This window comes from Hordeum vulgare, chromosome 6H (assembly GCF_904849725.1).
Source record: "Hordeum vulgare subsp. vulgare chromosome 6H, MorexV3_pseudomolecules_assembly, whole genome shotgun sequence".
NCBI lineage: Eukaryota > Viridiplantae > Streptophyta > Magnoliopsida > Poales > Poaceae > Hordeum > Hordeum vulgare.
Window position 1 is genome coordinate 396608860 of NC_058523.1, and position 15462 is coordinate 396624321.

The 15462-nt window shown below is 45.2% G+C and overlaps 1 protein-coding gene across 1 annotated transcript; it reads left to right on the top strand.

Moving 5' to 3' along the window:
• Positions 1–10444: 10444 nt before the first annotated feature.
• On the top strand, positions 10445–13683 carry LOC123404138 (protein YABBY 4-like). Its single transcript, XM_045098062.1, has 7 exons — positions 10445–11140; positions 11288–11461; positions 11555–11738; positions 12434–12482; positions 12580–12655; positions 13033–13104; positions 13231–13683. The coding sequence occupies exons 1-7, from the start codon at positions 11027–11029 to the stop codon at positions 13315–13317; spliced, it is 756 nt and encodes a 251-aa protein (XP_044953997.1). The 5' UTR covers positions 10445–11026; the 3' UTR covers positions 13318–13683.
• Positions 13684–15462: the final 1779 nt, after the last annotated feature.

Below are 15462 nucleotides of genomic sequence, written 5' to 3' on the forward strand. Positions count from 1 at the left end.
ACAATGTAGCTAAGCATCTATGCATATTGAATGGCAATAAAGTTTTGCATTTGAATTCTTTCAAATTTTTCTTTTGCATTTCTATTTGTTTTCTTCGTGCAAGAAATGTCGGGGAATAATTCTTGCAAGCAAGAAAGAGCGGAGGAAAATGACCCTCCAAAAATGTGAGGCACTTTTGATATATTTTGAGCCAAGGAAACACAAACTTTGTGGAGAAAATAATTTCAAAAATCTTTTAGGGTTTTTTTTTGAAAAAAAACATTTTTTAAAAGTTTTTATTTTGGCCTTGGAAAAATGTTAAACGTGTATAGATTTTTTTTGAAAATTTTGGTATATAATACCCTATATTAACTATTTTATTTTGTTTCCTTTTTATTCTTTTTAGTTTCTGTTTTATAAAAAAAATCTTAAACGGGAATATCTCTTTTAAAAGGAAACCCACCCCGAGCGCATTATAGCCGGCCCACCGATTCCGCTGGCCGGGATCCCCTGCGCCCAACCGCACAAAGCCGCCCCCTACCCCTCACCCGCTGACGCCTGGGTCCCGCCCACGCCGACCCCACCCACAGCGCCGCCCCCACCCGCGCGCACCCCCCTTTCTTCTTCCTCCTTCCTTCTTCTCTCCCTTCTTTCCTTTCTCTGGCCCGAGCCCTTCCAAGTTCGCCGGACCTCCCCGATCTCCTTGCCTCCTCGGCGCCCCCTCTCCCCTATAAATACCCGACGCTCCGCCCCCCCCCCCCCCCCCCGCCCCGTTCCGCCACCCCGCCACCCTGCCCGAGCCCCCACGTCGCCCCCACGCGAGCTCGCCGGAGCTTCGAGCTCGGCCGAACCCCAGCCCACTCCCCTCGCCGCCCCGAGCCTCCCCTCGCCTCGCCGCCGCCAAAGAACGACGGGGGAGAAGCTCCGCAACCTCCCCGACCTCTCAGCCGCCGCTGGAGGCCACCGGAGCCACGTCCCCGACCACCCTCCGCCTCGGCTCGCCGGAGAAGCTCGCCGGAGCACCGCCACCCACTGTGAGTCCACCCCCATCTCTCCTGAGCCGTTCGATCTAATTCAACGCGGTAGATTAGAAGCCCCGATACTCTTTCGGTTTAGTTAAGAAAAACCGCTCAGTTTTTCTATTTACATTATTTAGCCGAAGCGATTTCTATTAGATTTCGGCCGTTTGCTAGTAACTCTCGCAGCAAACACCCCCCAACCAACCAGAGAGAGACACGTGTACCACTGCCGTTAGAATCAAATTCTTTTTTTTTCTGTTTAATTCCAAAACAGAGAAAGTTCCAATATTGTTTTGATCATAACTTTTGATCTAGAGATCCAATGAGGTTGATTCTTTTTCTATTAGATCACAATTTTCTGTAGTTTTTAAAAAACATATAATTTGTCTATGTTTGAAATTTTAAAATTTGAATTAGATCAGATTTAGTTTAAACATTGTTTTGCTTATTCCAGGAGTTTAAAAAATGATTTTTATTTGATTCTTTTTGCTACTGCTTCCTAGTGATTATATCTTACTGTGGTATAAGTTTCAAATTTTTTTCTAAATATTTGTACTTAAGGTTTTAACAGAAACAATTTCTGCCTTAGTTAGGTGAAGTGAATACTTTCACTTAGGCCATAGCTATTTTATACTTGTGATGCTATTTTACTTGTTGATGATTGTAGTGCTCATGGTGTGTATTTGTTTGTATCGGTAGATCACCCGGAGTGCGAAGCTTGTTACTTAGAAGCGCTCGATCAAGACAACTATCATCAAGGCAAGTCATTTTGATCATACTATCTCCTATGTTTTTTCTATGCATGGTAGTTTCACCTTTCTTTGCCCAATTGCATGCTGCGTAGGTACTTGGAAATTTTAGTATAGGTTGTAGTATCATGTGGTAGGCACACAACAACCCCGATACTTGGCCCGGGACGACAAATTTCATATTGTTATGCTTGAGTAGACGGGATTTTGGTTGAGTCAATAACACGAGTGATGCGAGGATGATTAAATAACCAAGACCGGTTAAGACAAGATTTTCAAGACCTCGTGAATAAATGCAACTCTGGGTGAAGGACGGTTTGACGGGCTCCCTGGAGAAAGCAGTGGATGACCCCGGGATGCTGGAGACGGCCATGACATCTTGCGGAAAGCTTCACCCAGGCTCGAAGAGACGGACGGAGGCTTCAAGACCCAAGGTTTACCTGCACAGCCACAAGTCATTATGGGCTCTGGCTTGGTTGGACAACGCGGCGACTCTGGACACGCGGTGCTAGCAGATGTAGAAGAACGGTAGGAATGGATGGGCACCGACAGGGATTCAGAGGGACCCGTTGAAAGACCATGTTTTGATCATCCGGTCTTCAAACACCCTGAAGTGCGAGGACATACACGGAGGTGATCAAATCTTGTGGGGAACGTGTGCAAAACTCTGCAGAGTGCCCAAACCTAATCGATTAGCCGTGTCCACGGTCATGGATAACTTGAGCTAAAGGCATTGAAATTTCCCTGAATTCTCGACACAACTTAATAATGATGTGGGAATTAACAACAAGTCGGGTACGAGAATTGGTTGGCGGAACCATCTCCTTAACAACAAACAATGTAGTAATATTTTGCTTTCAGCCCTCTCTTGTTCTAGGAGAAAATTGGCTTTATGCAAAACTTATAGCCCCACCTGCCAAATATGCATGTAGAGATAGTTGGTTATTATTTTCCCCTCTCTTTGATGACTTGCCGGCATATTCCATATGCTGACCTACACGGCTGCAACGTATCATGTTGCAGAGTCCTTTTCCGACCAGGAGTGAGGCTACGATCTACGCTCAACGACATGCCCTGGAGTCGGATGGACTCGTCTACCTGATGCTTCCGCTAGTCTTCGTTAGATATCTCATGAGATGGCCTTCAGCCACTTTATTGTAATTCATTATTGTAATAAAGTACTCGTTATGAGATTTCGATTAATAAAGTTGTGTGATTGAACTCTTGATATATACATTGATGTACTGAGTGTGTACCAGCATGATCTTGGGATGGTACGGAAACACCAGAGGCTTGACTCGTATTGAGTCGGGTCGCTACACTCGCAAACAAAGTAAATGCAAGAGATGAGTTTGCAACACCTACTTGGATGAGTTCTTTACTTGATCTTCCTCCCCGGGAAACGGCGCCAGAAATCCTTCTGCTACTTCTCAAACAACAGCGCCAGAAATTGACATGTTGACGGAGACTGGGCTTGCATTGGTTTTTCCCTTGAAGAGGAAAGGGTGATGCAGCACAGGAGCAGTAAGTATTTCCCTTAGTTTGAGAACCAAGGTATCAATCTGGAAGGAGTGTCTCGTCAAGTCCAGAGTACCTGCCAAACACAAACAAGCTTGCACCCAACGCTTCAAAGGGGTTGTCAATCCCTTCAAGATTTTTTGCAAAGTGAGATCTGAAGGTGGAAAGTGCATCGAAGTAAAAAAGTGTAAGGCTGAAAATATGGTGTGGAGTAGACCCTGGGGGCCATAGTGTTCACTAGACGCTTCTCTCAAAATAGCAAATATCACAGTGGGTGAACAAATTACCGTCGAGCAATTGATAGAACCGCGCAAAGTCATGACGATATCTAAGGCAATGATCATACATATACGCATCACGTCCGAGACAAGTAGACCGATACTTTCTGCATCTACTACTACTACTCCACACATCGACCGCTATCCAGCATGCATCTAGTGTATTGAGTTCAGGACGAAGAGAGTAACGCCTTAAGCAAGATGACATGATGTAGAGGGATAATCTCAAACCAATGATGAAAACCCCATATTTTTACCATTGATGGCAACAACACGATGCGTGCCTCGCTGCCCCTTCTGTCACTGGGTGAGGTCACCGCACGGTATGAACCCAAAGCCAAGCACTTCTCCCATTGCAAGAATCATAGATCTAGTTGGCCAGACAAAACCCACAACTCGAAGAGAATTACAAGGATATGAAATCATGCATAAGAGAGATCAGAAGAAACTCAAATAAGATTCATAGATAATCTGATCATAAATCCACAATTCATCGAATCTCGACAAACACACCGCAAAAGAAGATTATATTGGATATATCTCCATGAAGATCATGGAGAACTTTGTATTGAAGATCCAAGAGAGAGAAGAAGCCATCTAGTTACTAGATATGGACCCGTAAGTCTATGGTGAACTACTCACGCATCATCGGAGAGGTCATGGTGTTGATGAAGAAGCCCTTCGTATCTGAATCTCCCCTCCGGCAGGGCACCAAAACGTGCCCCAGATGGGATCTTGCGGAAACAGAAGCTTGCGGCGGCGGAAAAGTACTTTCGATGATCTCCTGATTTGTTTGAGATTTTTAGGGAATTTATAGGCGCAACCCCTAGGTCAGAGGGTGCCCAGGGGGCCCACAAGCCTATGGGCCGCGGCCTCCCCCGTGGCCGCGGGGTGGGGGATTGTGGGGCCCCTGAGGCTCCCCTGCCTTGGCTCTCAAGCTTCCCGATCTTCTTCTGTTCCGGAAAAAATGTTTTCAGGGATTTTCTTCCGTTTGGACTCCATTTCAAAATCTCCTCTGAAAGGGGTCAAAAACATGGAAAAACAGGAACTGGTACTTGGCACTGAGTTAATAAGTTAGTCCCAAAAAATATATAAAAGGCATGCATAACATCGAGAGTTTGACAAGATAATAGCATGAAACCATAAAAAATTGTAGATACGTTGGAGACGTATCACCGGCCAGAACCGCATCCATGAGAGGTAGGTTATTCGCTTGGCAAACTCTAGGGTGGACCTGATGCTGCCTTTGAGGGCGTCGTCTCCGATGTGCACCAGGCCACCACGTCTGACCAATGCGGTGTCGGTCGCTCTGGCTCCGCCGCTCATTTCGGAATGGGTCGCGACCTCACCGTTGGTCAGAACCCCTGTTGGTGGCCCCCCATATCCGAGGGTTTGTTGCATGGATGCCGACGCCCTCCTCGATGATGGCTGTCGACATTGGCGACTCCTCCTCCTCCTCTTCATCAGCCATCCTCTTCCCGCCGGGGTTTTCTCCCTAGTCGGCGTACGCTCATGCCGCTCTGGTAAGAACGAAACCCCATCTCTGCTCGTCGGTGTGTAGATTAGGGTTTTCGTCTTTAGCATGCATTGTATTAGATTCGATTCCAATCGAATAAAATCGATAGGATTCGATCCCTTTTGCTCGGTACTGTTCATAGGCGCGACAACAGTGTTATTGATGTGTGTTTCATGTTCATGCATAGTGCATAATGCTTAGTGCTTATGGCTTTAGTGCTCATGATGTACATTGTGTTCATAACAAGGTTGATGATACTTAGGTTTCTTGTTGTGTTTGACGCTTGTCATACTGCTTAGTGATTACTTCTTTAGTGCTGATGATGTAAAGTGTGTTCATGACAACGTTGATGATGATTAGGGTTCTGGCTATGTTTGATGTTCATGTTCTTGTTGTGTTTGATGCTTACGGTACTACTTAGTACTTTGGGCTTTTGTTGCGTTTGCTACGTGCATGATATTCATTTTAGACAAGACCAAGGTGTTTACTACTTTAGGTAAGACGAATGCCCATGTTACTAATGGATGTGTTCTTACGCCCATGATGCAGTGGGGCAGGATCAGAGGAGGATCCCCTATCGTCGCCGACACCGAGGCCGTCGTGGACTTCATCCCCACTAACCGCTCGCTCAAGGTGGTGAACTTGCCTGGTCGGGTCTCCTTCATGAGGCAGCGGCGTGCAAGGAGACGAGCTCCTCAGACTAGCCACGAGGAGGGAATCCGAGATCCTTTTCACTTCTACGTGCAAATTTGCGACGGCGAGGACCTCGCCATGCTCATCATCCCACCCAAGTTCGTGGAGGTGATGAAGGGACTGGCTGACGGCAAAGCTCTCGCGCGTGGTGAGGCTCTGGGCCAACAAGTGGTGCGAGTTCTGGGTTCAAGTCCAGAACTTCGAATGCCATATGGTCCTTGGTAGGGGCTGGGAGTACTTCTGTAGCTTCCACAGGATCGTCCCCGGCGACCTCGTCGTGCTGCACATCTGTGTCCTAGGGATTGAGGTTAAAATCTACAACCACAACAACTCTATCGGGTGCAGGGTGCGTTGCAGCTGGCACAACTGCATCGGTGACGCTGCTTTCGCCCTCTAAACATGTTGTTAGGATGAACTTGTAGTTAGTTTGCGATGGTGATGTGAGACATTGCTGGAAGCTTGTTAATATTTTGCCACGCTTCATCACCCCGTGTTGGAGCAAGGGGCATGCAATTTCCTTGTTGTTTTAAAACTAACTTTTGTTAGCAGTATGCATGCTAGTTAGTTAGCAGTATGGTTTATTTGTTGTTTATCTACTTGTTTTTTGTTGTTTGCTGCTGTTAACTTGCTTCTTTAGTTGTTCTTAGTGGTTTGCTTCACTACAATAAATAAGCTCGTTTATGACAAAAAATATAGACGACGGTTGAATTGGTCATAGATCTATGACTAAAATTTATAAAAAAGTCATGAGGTGTCTAAAAGGGTTCAAACCCTAGAAATTGTTGACCATATCTATCAAGAAGGTTATAATCCCATTGCACAAAATGGTCATTGGCATGTGTAGCTCTGTTTTGGATGAGGGGAGGGTTTTGGAGCGTTGGATGTAGGAGGAGTGGAAGGCCAGGATCTGTTTTAGGGGAGGGATCCGTGGCCTCGCATGTGATTGGCTAGCTCCCAAAGTGAAAAGAAACAAGAAAAAAAGGAGAAAGACAGAAACCCCACTACCCCTCTGTTCTCTCGACTTCCATCTCTCTCCCCCATGACTCCTTGCCCGCCGCACCACCTATGGCGGTCGATCCCTGCGACCTTCAGTGGCAACCGACGGCTCCCAGCGCACCACTGTGACCCCTCCCTCTGCTCCATCCTCCCCTCGGGCCAGATCCGGCACGCGCATCCTACAACGAAAATGAGCCACCCTGCGACAGCTAGGATTTCGACCTCCTTGTCACCGACGAGGCTCATCTAGTCGTAAACCTTCGGCATTAGTAGATTTATAGGAGGAGGACCGTCGGTGCCACCTCCCCCTCCCCTCTATGGCCGGATATGCACTCACGCAACTCCTCTCCAAACCCACCGCCTCCTCCGACGACCCCCAACAGCACCCCACCTGGGACCGTCTCCTCATACCCCATCACCACTGGCGACCTCAGGTCAATCGACCCGTGGACTGGCGTGGCGACAACATCCGATGAACCTAGCCCCTCACCCACCCATCCATGGAGGGATGGATGGATCGGGATGGGGCAGACAGGCATCCAGGTCGGCAACGCGTGCTGGGAACTTTACTGCCCCGAGCACGACATACAGGTTTGTCCCCTGCATCTCATCCCATCTCTATCCTTGCCTATTGGGATTTTAATAGAAAACATACATAATAGCTGGATCAAATTTTTGATGTCGATAAGAAGTATTGCTATTTCATTACAAATTGTTTGCAACTCAAATGTGTTGAACAAATAGTCCATTGTTTGGGAACTGCTGCTGTCAGGTATATCGTAGTTTGTGTAACATTCGTGCAATCATGTTTTGCCTTCACATTACATGCAGATATATTGAACTTCACTTCTTTTAGGTTAGAAAAGTCAGCTACTGACCTCCTGGAACTGAGCAAAACTTATTGAATCAAACTAGTCTCTTTCTCCCGAGAAAAGGTAAGCATGTGTTTTATATTGGAGTGGCTGTGTTTCTTTAATGCATTTTGTATTGATGAGGCAACTAATTCATGCAGTTTTGGTTTCATATTTGGACGTAGTGGGAGTGGAAAGACCACTCGTTTACAGGTTTGCATCGAAATGTTGCATGACATGTTTTACTCTGTATCTTTCATCTTAAGGTGATATCTTGGTTTCTCAGCTTTTAGCCTGCCTATCAGAACCTACCTCTGGTTCAATTTGCATTCAGAAGTATGATGATAATGGAAAACCAATGGGTCTGTCAGAAGTGTTAGCTTCTCAAAGAGTTGGTATTGTATTTCAGTTTCCTAAGAGGTTTGAACATCGAATTACTACTTTCAGTTTCTGAAGTCTCACTATTAACATAATGCCTATGATCTGTGTAATCTCAGATCTACTTAGGCCATTGCCATGCTTTATTTATATGGTCAGTTTACACGGTGAGTTTTTGAAAGGGTTCTCTAATTTCTTCTAATGGCTAAGAATAGAGAGACATATTGTTCAATTTGTAATCTTCAACTAAGCAAGATTACAAAAAACATATTATTTATCTCTAGATGCGTGCAACAACTTGTTGAATTGCTATGAAACATATAAGGGTATTTATTATTGTGGAACCTTAACGACGATAGCTGAATGCTTTGATCTCTCATGTGATGATAGTTACTACTGTTGTGAGTTTATCCAATTTTTACAACTTAATAAATTTTTCATTGAATAGATAAATCAATACCATGCTGCAAATAAATGGAACGCGATGTTGTTGCTTGTTATTCCTTATCATGTACGTCTGTGTTAGTTACCCTCAGTTTTTCAGAATACAACACTGGTTAAACTAACTGCACATGATTCGTTTTCCTTAGAATATTCTTACAGAGTATAGCGATATTTTTTGCATCAGTTTGTGAATCGAACCGTATTGGACAACATTTAACCACATCAAATGACATTTCTTTATTTGATAATAGGCATGTAAACCACAACCTCATGGTCTGTATATTCTTCTCATTTGTGATCCTTGTTAATGTCAGGATGTTCCTTAATCTAGAATTGTCTACTCAGAAGAAGTGGAAAAATGGAAGACGACAATGCTATGGTTTCTCAATTTGTTGCTACATGTGAACAATTTACTTTTGTATTCTTTAATGTGTTCCATTGAAACCAAAGTGGTTGTATTGGTCGTGTTGGATTTGTAATGGAGTTGAAGGCCGAACTATTTTATATGACGCATGTTTATAAAGTATCTGTCATGATGTCTATTGCTGAAATGAACGAAACTTTTTATCATAATGTTTTTTCATTGGAATTATCTATGATGCTTTGTGTATCATAACTGTGCAAAAATAAGGCCTCGTCCTAGATAAAAAAAATAGTAATGGGCTGAAATATCAAATATTGCTTTATGAATGCAGCATAGAATTTGTTGGGCCTGGCCCATTTAGGTGCCTGATTTTGATAGGGCTAGTAAAATTGTGACCTTATTTTTCAGTCATTGGTGATCCGCGACGTCATCACCTTAGCCACGTACGTGGTTAATGCCATGTCAGCTTCTGCGTGGTTCAGGTACACATGTAATGACCAAAAAATTTGGTCAAAGATTTTATGACCTATTTAGTTTGGTCAAAGAATACTTGACCAAAACACTAAAAAGGTCATGTCTGTTCGTTCTTGACGGCCAACTGTTGACCCTCTGAATTTGGTCAAAAAAAGTCAAAAATTATACTAATGACGATTCTTTGACCAAAATGAGGCTCATTGATAAGTGTTTTTCTTGTAGTGCTTGTGGTTGTGCATAATGTAGTGGTAAGGCCACCATATTTCAAGGAATGAGCAGGACACAAACGTGTATGCAGTCAAACAATTATTCTTTGTATCTGTTCACCCCTTAAGCATAAATGCGGACAACCAAACAGCTGGCCTTAAAGTGACCTTTGATGCAATACCGACAACTAAACAACGTGTATATGTTGATTTGTTACCTGTTTTTTCTTAAACTGGCCGCGGCTCGAAATGGGAACGAAACACAGGGATTATTTATTTTAGGCAACCAAACGTTCCAAAGGTTCTCACATTCATGCACGTACGCGTACGTACGGCCAGAACATGAATCAATATCTTCAACTGGGGCGATCAGTACACAGGGGGCTACGCCAACGCGCTACTAGTAGTATTGGCAAAGGCATCTTTGTCCCGGACGTCCGGGCCGGCTTCATTTAAACCCCGGCTCCCTCTCCGTGCCCGGAAATATCAGGCCAGACCAGGGTCTACGTACGCGCGTGCATGACTCCTCAAAATCAAAAACCGGCCCGTGTCACGTCGCCATAGCTCCACAAGCTAGCCCGTGCCCCTACACGTACGTACGACGTACTACGTGCAGCCGATCAGTAATGAGCTAGGAGCCAGTAGCAAGCTACAGGTTCCTCTCTCGCGTACGTACGTACGTACGTGGTCGCGGCCATGGAATTCGAAGAATTCGATGGTGCAAGAAGAGGGAAGGGGCGGGGCGGAGAGGACGCGTCGTGGCCGGGCCGGGCAGACCGGCCGCATCGCGCCACAGTCCGCCGGGGCCCGGCGATCCCCACCACTCATTCCCCTTTTTGGTCATAAATAGTCTCGAGATGGCCCACCCGGCTGTGGCGGAGACAAAGGGCAAGGCAGAGGGTGCTAGCGCTCTCTCGGTGCCTTTGGCCCCCGTTCCGTCCCACTGCCCGCTCCCAGTATATACTTACCTGCAGTCCCACCCGGGCATTCTGTCTAACTCCCATCTCATTCTCATCTTCATCTCGCTTTGCGTTGTTGTCCAGAGCTATATCCTCCACCACCACCACCACAACCGCACCAGAAGCCCATACCGGCTCGTCGCCCCCCGCCTTTCCGTCTTTGCTCGCGGCAAGTTCCACATGCACTAGTAGTACTACTACCCAGGAGTCTTTGTTTTGTTCCGGCTTTCAAATCAGGGGCAACGACAGACAGATCCGCGGCTTTCTCGAATTGGTTTTAGCTGCGTCGATCCTGCAGGTCCATCAAATCCGAAGGGAAGCCACCCAACCAGACATCAAATCACCTCATCACATCAAATCAAAGGGGACCAAAAGGATATCTCTACCGCCCCGCCCCCGCCCCGCTCGTATAAAATTCCCCTTTCACACACCCGCTATTAATTCCTTGCTTCTTCCTCAACACCTACTGGTCTCTCCATTGTAATTTCTTGCGATCCGTTCGAGCTCGATCAAAGCAAGAAGCCACCCACACATCATCCTTAGCCGTAGCAGTGGTACTACTTGCTGCCGAGCGATCAGCACAGCTACTACATACATTCATAATGTCGTCGTCCTCCTCCTCCTCGTCGGCTGTCTTCAACCTGGACCACCTCGCGCCGTCCCCCACCGAGCAGCTCTGCTACGTCCACTGCAACTGCTGCGACACCATCCTTGCGGTACGTGCCGTCCACCTACCGACAGGGCTTGCTTGCTTCAAACATTAGCATCATGTCCTAGTAGCCAGCCTCATTTTTCCTTGTTTTTAGCTTGTTTGCTGGTTAGTAAGTTTGAAAGGAGTGATCAAGTTTGATCCCCGGATGCAGGTCGGCGTGCCGTGCAGCAGCCTGTTCAAGACGGTGACGGTGAGGTGCGGCCACTGCGCCAACCTGCTCTCCGTCAACCTCCGCGCCCTCCTGCTCCCGCCCGCGGCGCCTCCAGCGAACCAGCTCCAGTTCGGCCACTCATTGCTTTCCCCTACTTCCCCACATGGCCTCTTGGTAAGTTCTTTCGTCTACTTCAGCGTTTAGTGAAGTTTTCAGCCCAGGCCGACCGGTGTGAGTGTCTGTGTGGTTAATTGCTTTTTGGCGCAGGACGAGGTTGCGTTCCAGACGCCGAGCCTTCTGATGGACCAGGCGAGCACCAACCTGAGCGGCTTCACGGGCCGCAGCAACAGCAGCTGCGCCAGCAACCTGCCGGCGATGCCGATGCCTGCCGCAAAGCCTGCGCAGCAGGAAACCGAGCAGTCGGCCAAGAGCGCCCCATCGGCGAACAGGCGTAAGGACCTGCTGTTCTTGTCATGTTCTTTAGATTGGTCTTCTTTCATTTGCTAGCACGTACTATACGTAGTCAAAGCAAACAGGCCACGAGCTTGGGATGTGATTCACCTCGCACTATTCGTGGGATGATGCTTCCCAGTGTACTCCTCTCGATCTGACGATATTTTCTGCACATTCTTTGTTGCTTTCCCTTTTTTTAGGGTTAACGATTTATTATCAACACGAGGCACATACTAATCACCTCGATCAGTAGTGTCCTGTCCTGGAAGTTTAGTGCATTCGTTATACTCCATTATCATCTAAATACATTTTTTCGAGCTGTGCTACGACAGCGTTTAATGAGCAAGATAGGCCAAAGAGGGCATGTGAATCAATATCGTAGTGTTAAGAACATGAAACGAATATGAAATTAATATGGGAGAGATAACATGAAAATCAGCTTGGGTCTTTGGATCGATGGAGACCAAAAACATGCATACAATCATGCATGCCCTATAGCGGCATGGTACCCATGCTAAGCATGCTTGTCTCCGATCTGTGTGCGTGGTTATATTTATATAAGTATGTAAGTAGCAGTCTCAGCATGCATGTTAAGTAGATGAACCTTGGTAAGCATGCACACCCATGACCCATTCGTTCATGTTCTTCGTGCGTGTGCTGATCCGAATCTACGATGCCAATTTGTCTATGCAGCTCCGGAGAAGCGTCAGAGAGTCCCATCCGCGTACAACCGCTTCATCAAGTAAGATCCTGCGACGACGATTGATGTTTCTGCGTACATGCATGGACATGTTATTGGCGTTTTCTCACGCTATCTATATGCTGATGATTTCCGACAGGGATGAGATCCAGCGCATCAAGGCCGGCAACCCGGACATCACTCACCGCGAGGCCTTCAGCGCAGCCGCAAAGAATGTAAGATTTCTCCTCCGCTACTGCAAGTGCATAGTACCTAGTAGGAGAGGACGAGAGGTGTAGCTCCTAGCGTGATAGCTGTTTGTGTGTCGCCTTGATTTGACCGGTCGCCTTACGCGCCGCGGTGTCAGCACGGACACAGGGACAGCTTGTGTTCGGCTGCTTGTGAGCAAGATGCCGAGCGAGCTGCGCGCGGTCTGTGCATCAGTGCATGCACCGGTACCCCACACAGTAAATACCAGTACTCCAATTCATGGGAGTACTATTGGAGCTAGATAGGGTTTGTTCACATTTGTTTCGACAAGCTTCTTTTTGCTAATCCAAACCTGCTCGTGTCTTGGGCTCTTGGCTTCCTCTCATGCTGTTGATGCAACCAGTGGGCCCATTTCCCGCACATTCACTTCGGCCTAATGCCGGATCAGGGATTCAAGAGGACCTTCAAGGCTCAGGTACTTTAGCTTTTTGGTTTACTAAACCCTTATCCTATCAATCGATCTCTGCACTTTCAGGGACCTTAATTCTGAAACCGGAGCCAAGTTTTGTAACTGCAAGAATGTTACGTTTGTGATTTGCAGGATGGCGCTGAAGAAATGCTTCTCAAGGACGGTCTCTATGCTGCGGCCGCGGCCGCGGCTGCCAACATGAGCGTCACTCCACTTTAATTACATAGCTAATGAGCAAGCCTCTCAAGCACTGCGGACGTTCGCATCTAACTCTCTTGTGCGGCTCCAATCTAGGGTTCCTTGTTAGATATCATCAATATCGCGTGTGTGTTAGACTTAGTACTTTCATTTCTGTCTATTGGGGCCGGGAACGGAGAATCGAGTTGAATACCTATGTTTCTCGGCTCTCATGATATAGGTGTAGTAAGTTGTCTTCTATGTTTCCATTACTTCGTCTTTTCTATGTTTACCTTCTCACTTGTAGAAAACTAGGAGTGTCTTATGTTTTCAGCATCTAGTGATGTATGTCTTTCTTCCCTTGCATGCATTTTCATTCAATGAAAAACAATTCATCTTTTCATGGAATGGCCATCTTGCATCTGTATTACCTAAAAATTGTTGTATTTTATCGTTATTTGTTTCCGTTTAAAAAATAAGTGTGATTGAAAGATATTAAATTTGAAACAAAACGCAATTGATTAGAATCTGCTTAATTCGCACTAAAAATAATCTGTTTCGTCCATGTAGTTAAGGAAAGAAAGGATATTTACAACACACGCTGAACATTAATAGTGAGGAAGTTAGACTGAGATGAGAGGGTACACAGTTATACATCTAAAATTTACTTTGAGAAAACTAGAAAAAAGCGCATATTTATAAATTTATAAAAAATAAAGATGATCATAAAGGAACCACCAACATATCATCACGCCACATATCTTGTTAGTTTCCTGTTATTTGTTGTGAAACTATGAAACTGATACGCCTGCTTCTTCTAAGTACCACTTCATAATCTAATTTTCTCAAACATCTTCGTCTCATGATAATAACCAATAATTGATATGTAGGGCATATGGAAATGTCAAATACTTGAGGTCAAAATATATGGCTAATGGTAATCTCCTCATTATAATGGAATTAGCCATATTTTTGAACTATGATATAATCTATGTACATAATTAATCATTAAGAGAACTAGAAGATAAACCATGCGTTGCAGCCGGAACACTGCTAAAAGTATGTTGGGTCAAGACATGGTCATTCATTGATGTAGTGAATAATTGAGAGGATTAATTACGATGACATGGTAACCATGCACGATTTGTTGATGTGGAAAGGTTACATGTGTAGAAAAAATATGTAGGGACTTAGCAGGTTGATGACAAAAAAAGTATCTCCTTGATTTGTTCGAGCTTAGATATGATCCACCACCTCACCCATGTGTTAAGGAAAAAAGAATATGTACATACACCAAGCAAACATTTATAGTTAGGAAGTAGGGGTGGGATGGTGGTGTACATTCGAAAAACTAGAAACAACCATACTTTTATCGAGGTAAGTAACCTAAGGCGCCAAATTGCATTCATCTCCAAGTGTAGCACAAATAGAAATGCACAAGGCTCTTCTAAAAGAAGAAAGAGCTAGGAGCAAAGTTTGGGCCTAGACATCTATAGTTGAACAAAGCTGGGAGAAACATGAACCTAAAAAACTAAGTTCCTGAAGAACATCAGAGCAACAAGAGGCTGCCTGAGAGTGGATAACAGAACTCTGCAACTAAAGCCCTGGAAAACGAGCAGGCCTGAGAGGGAGACTTGAGAGGGCAATAGACGAAACAGATGATGTATTAGTCTCTTGTAAGGTCCTCAATCCGCAAATCCAAGAACTCCAGAAGGAAATCCTTCAATGATGAGAAAACATCAAAAGTAGGGAAGTCTTGGTTTCTAAAAGTGATGTTTGTCTTACTATAAAGTCTCCAAACCCCATGTACCAAGTGATCTTCTAAAACCGAGAACAATAAGTCTAAAAGTTCCAAATATCACTTGGAACGTTGGACCCAAAAGCTTTAGGAAGGGAGACCTAGAACTGAAATAGCCGCACAAAACAAGAAGATGAACATATAATCAACTCAAATCCAAAGAAAGACATGGATTACATATCCTTCAATACTTTGAAGAGAAACCAAAGAACATGGCAATTTGTATGAGAATGATGTGAATTAGTATATCCAAAGACAGGTTGAATTGAACTATGTAGTACCTAGTGAGCAAGATTGTGGGAAATGCCATTTAAATTCCTAGAATTGTGGAACACCTGTGGACGAGATCCTTCGGAGATGGTTAAGAAATATGCTAACGGTAGTGTGAT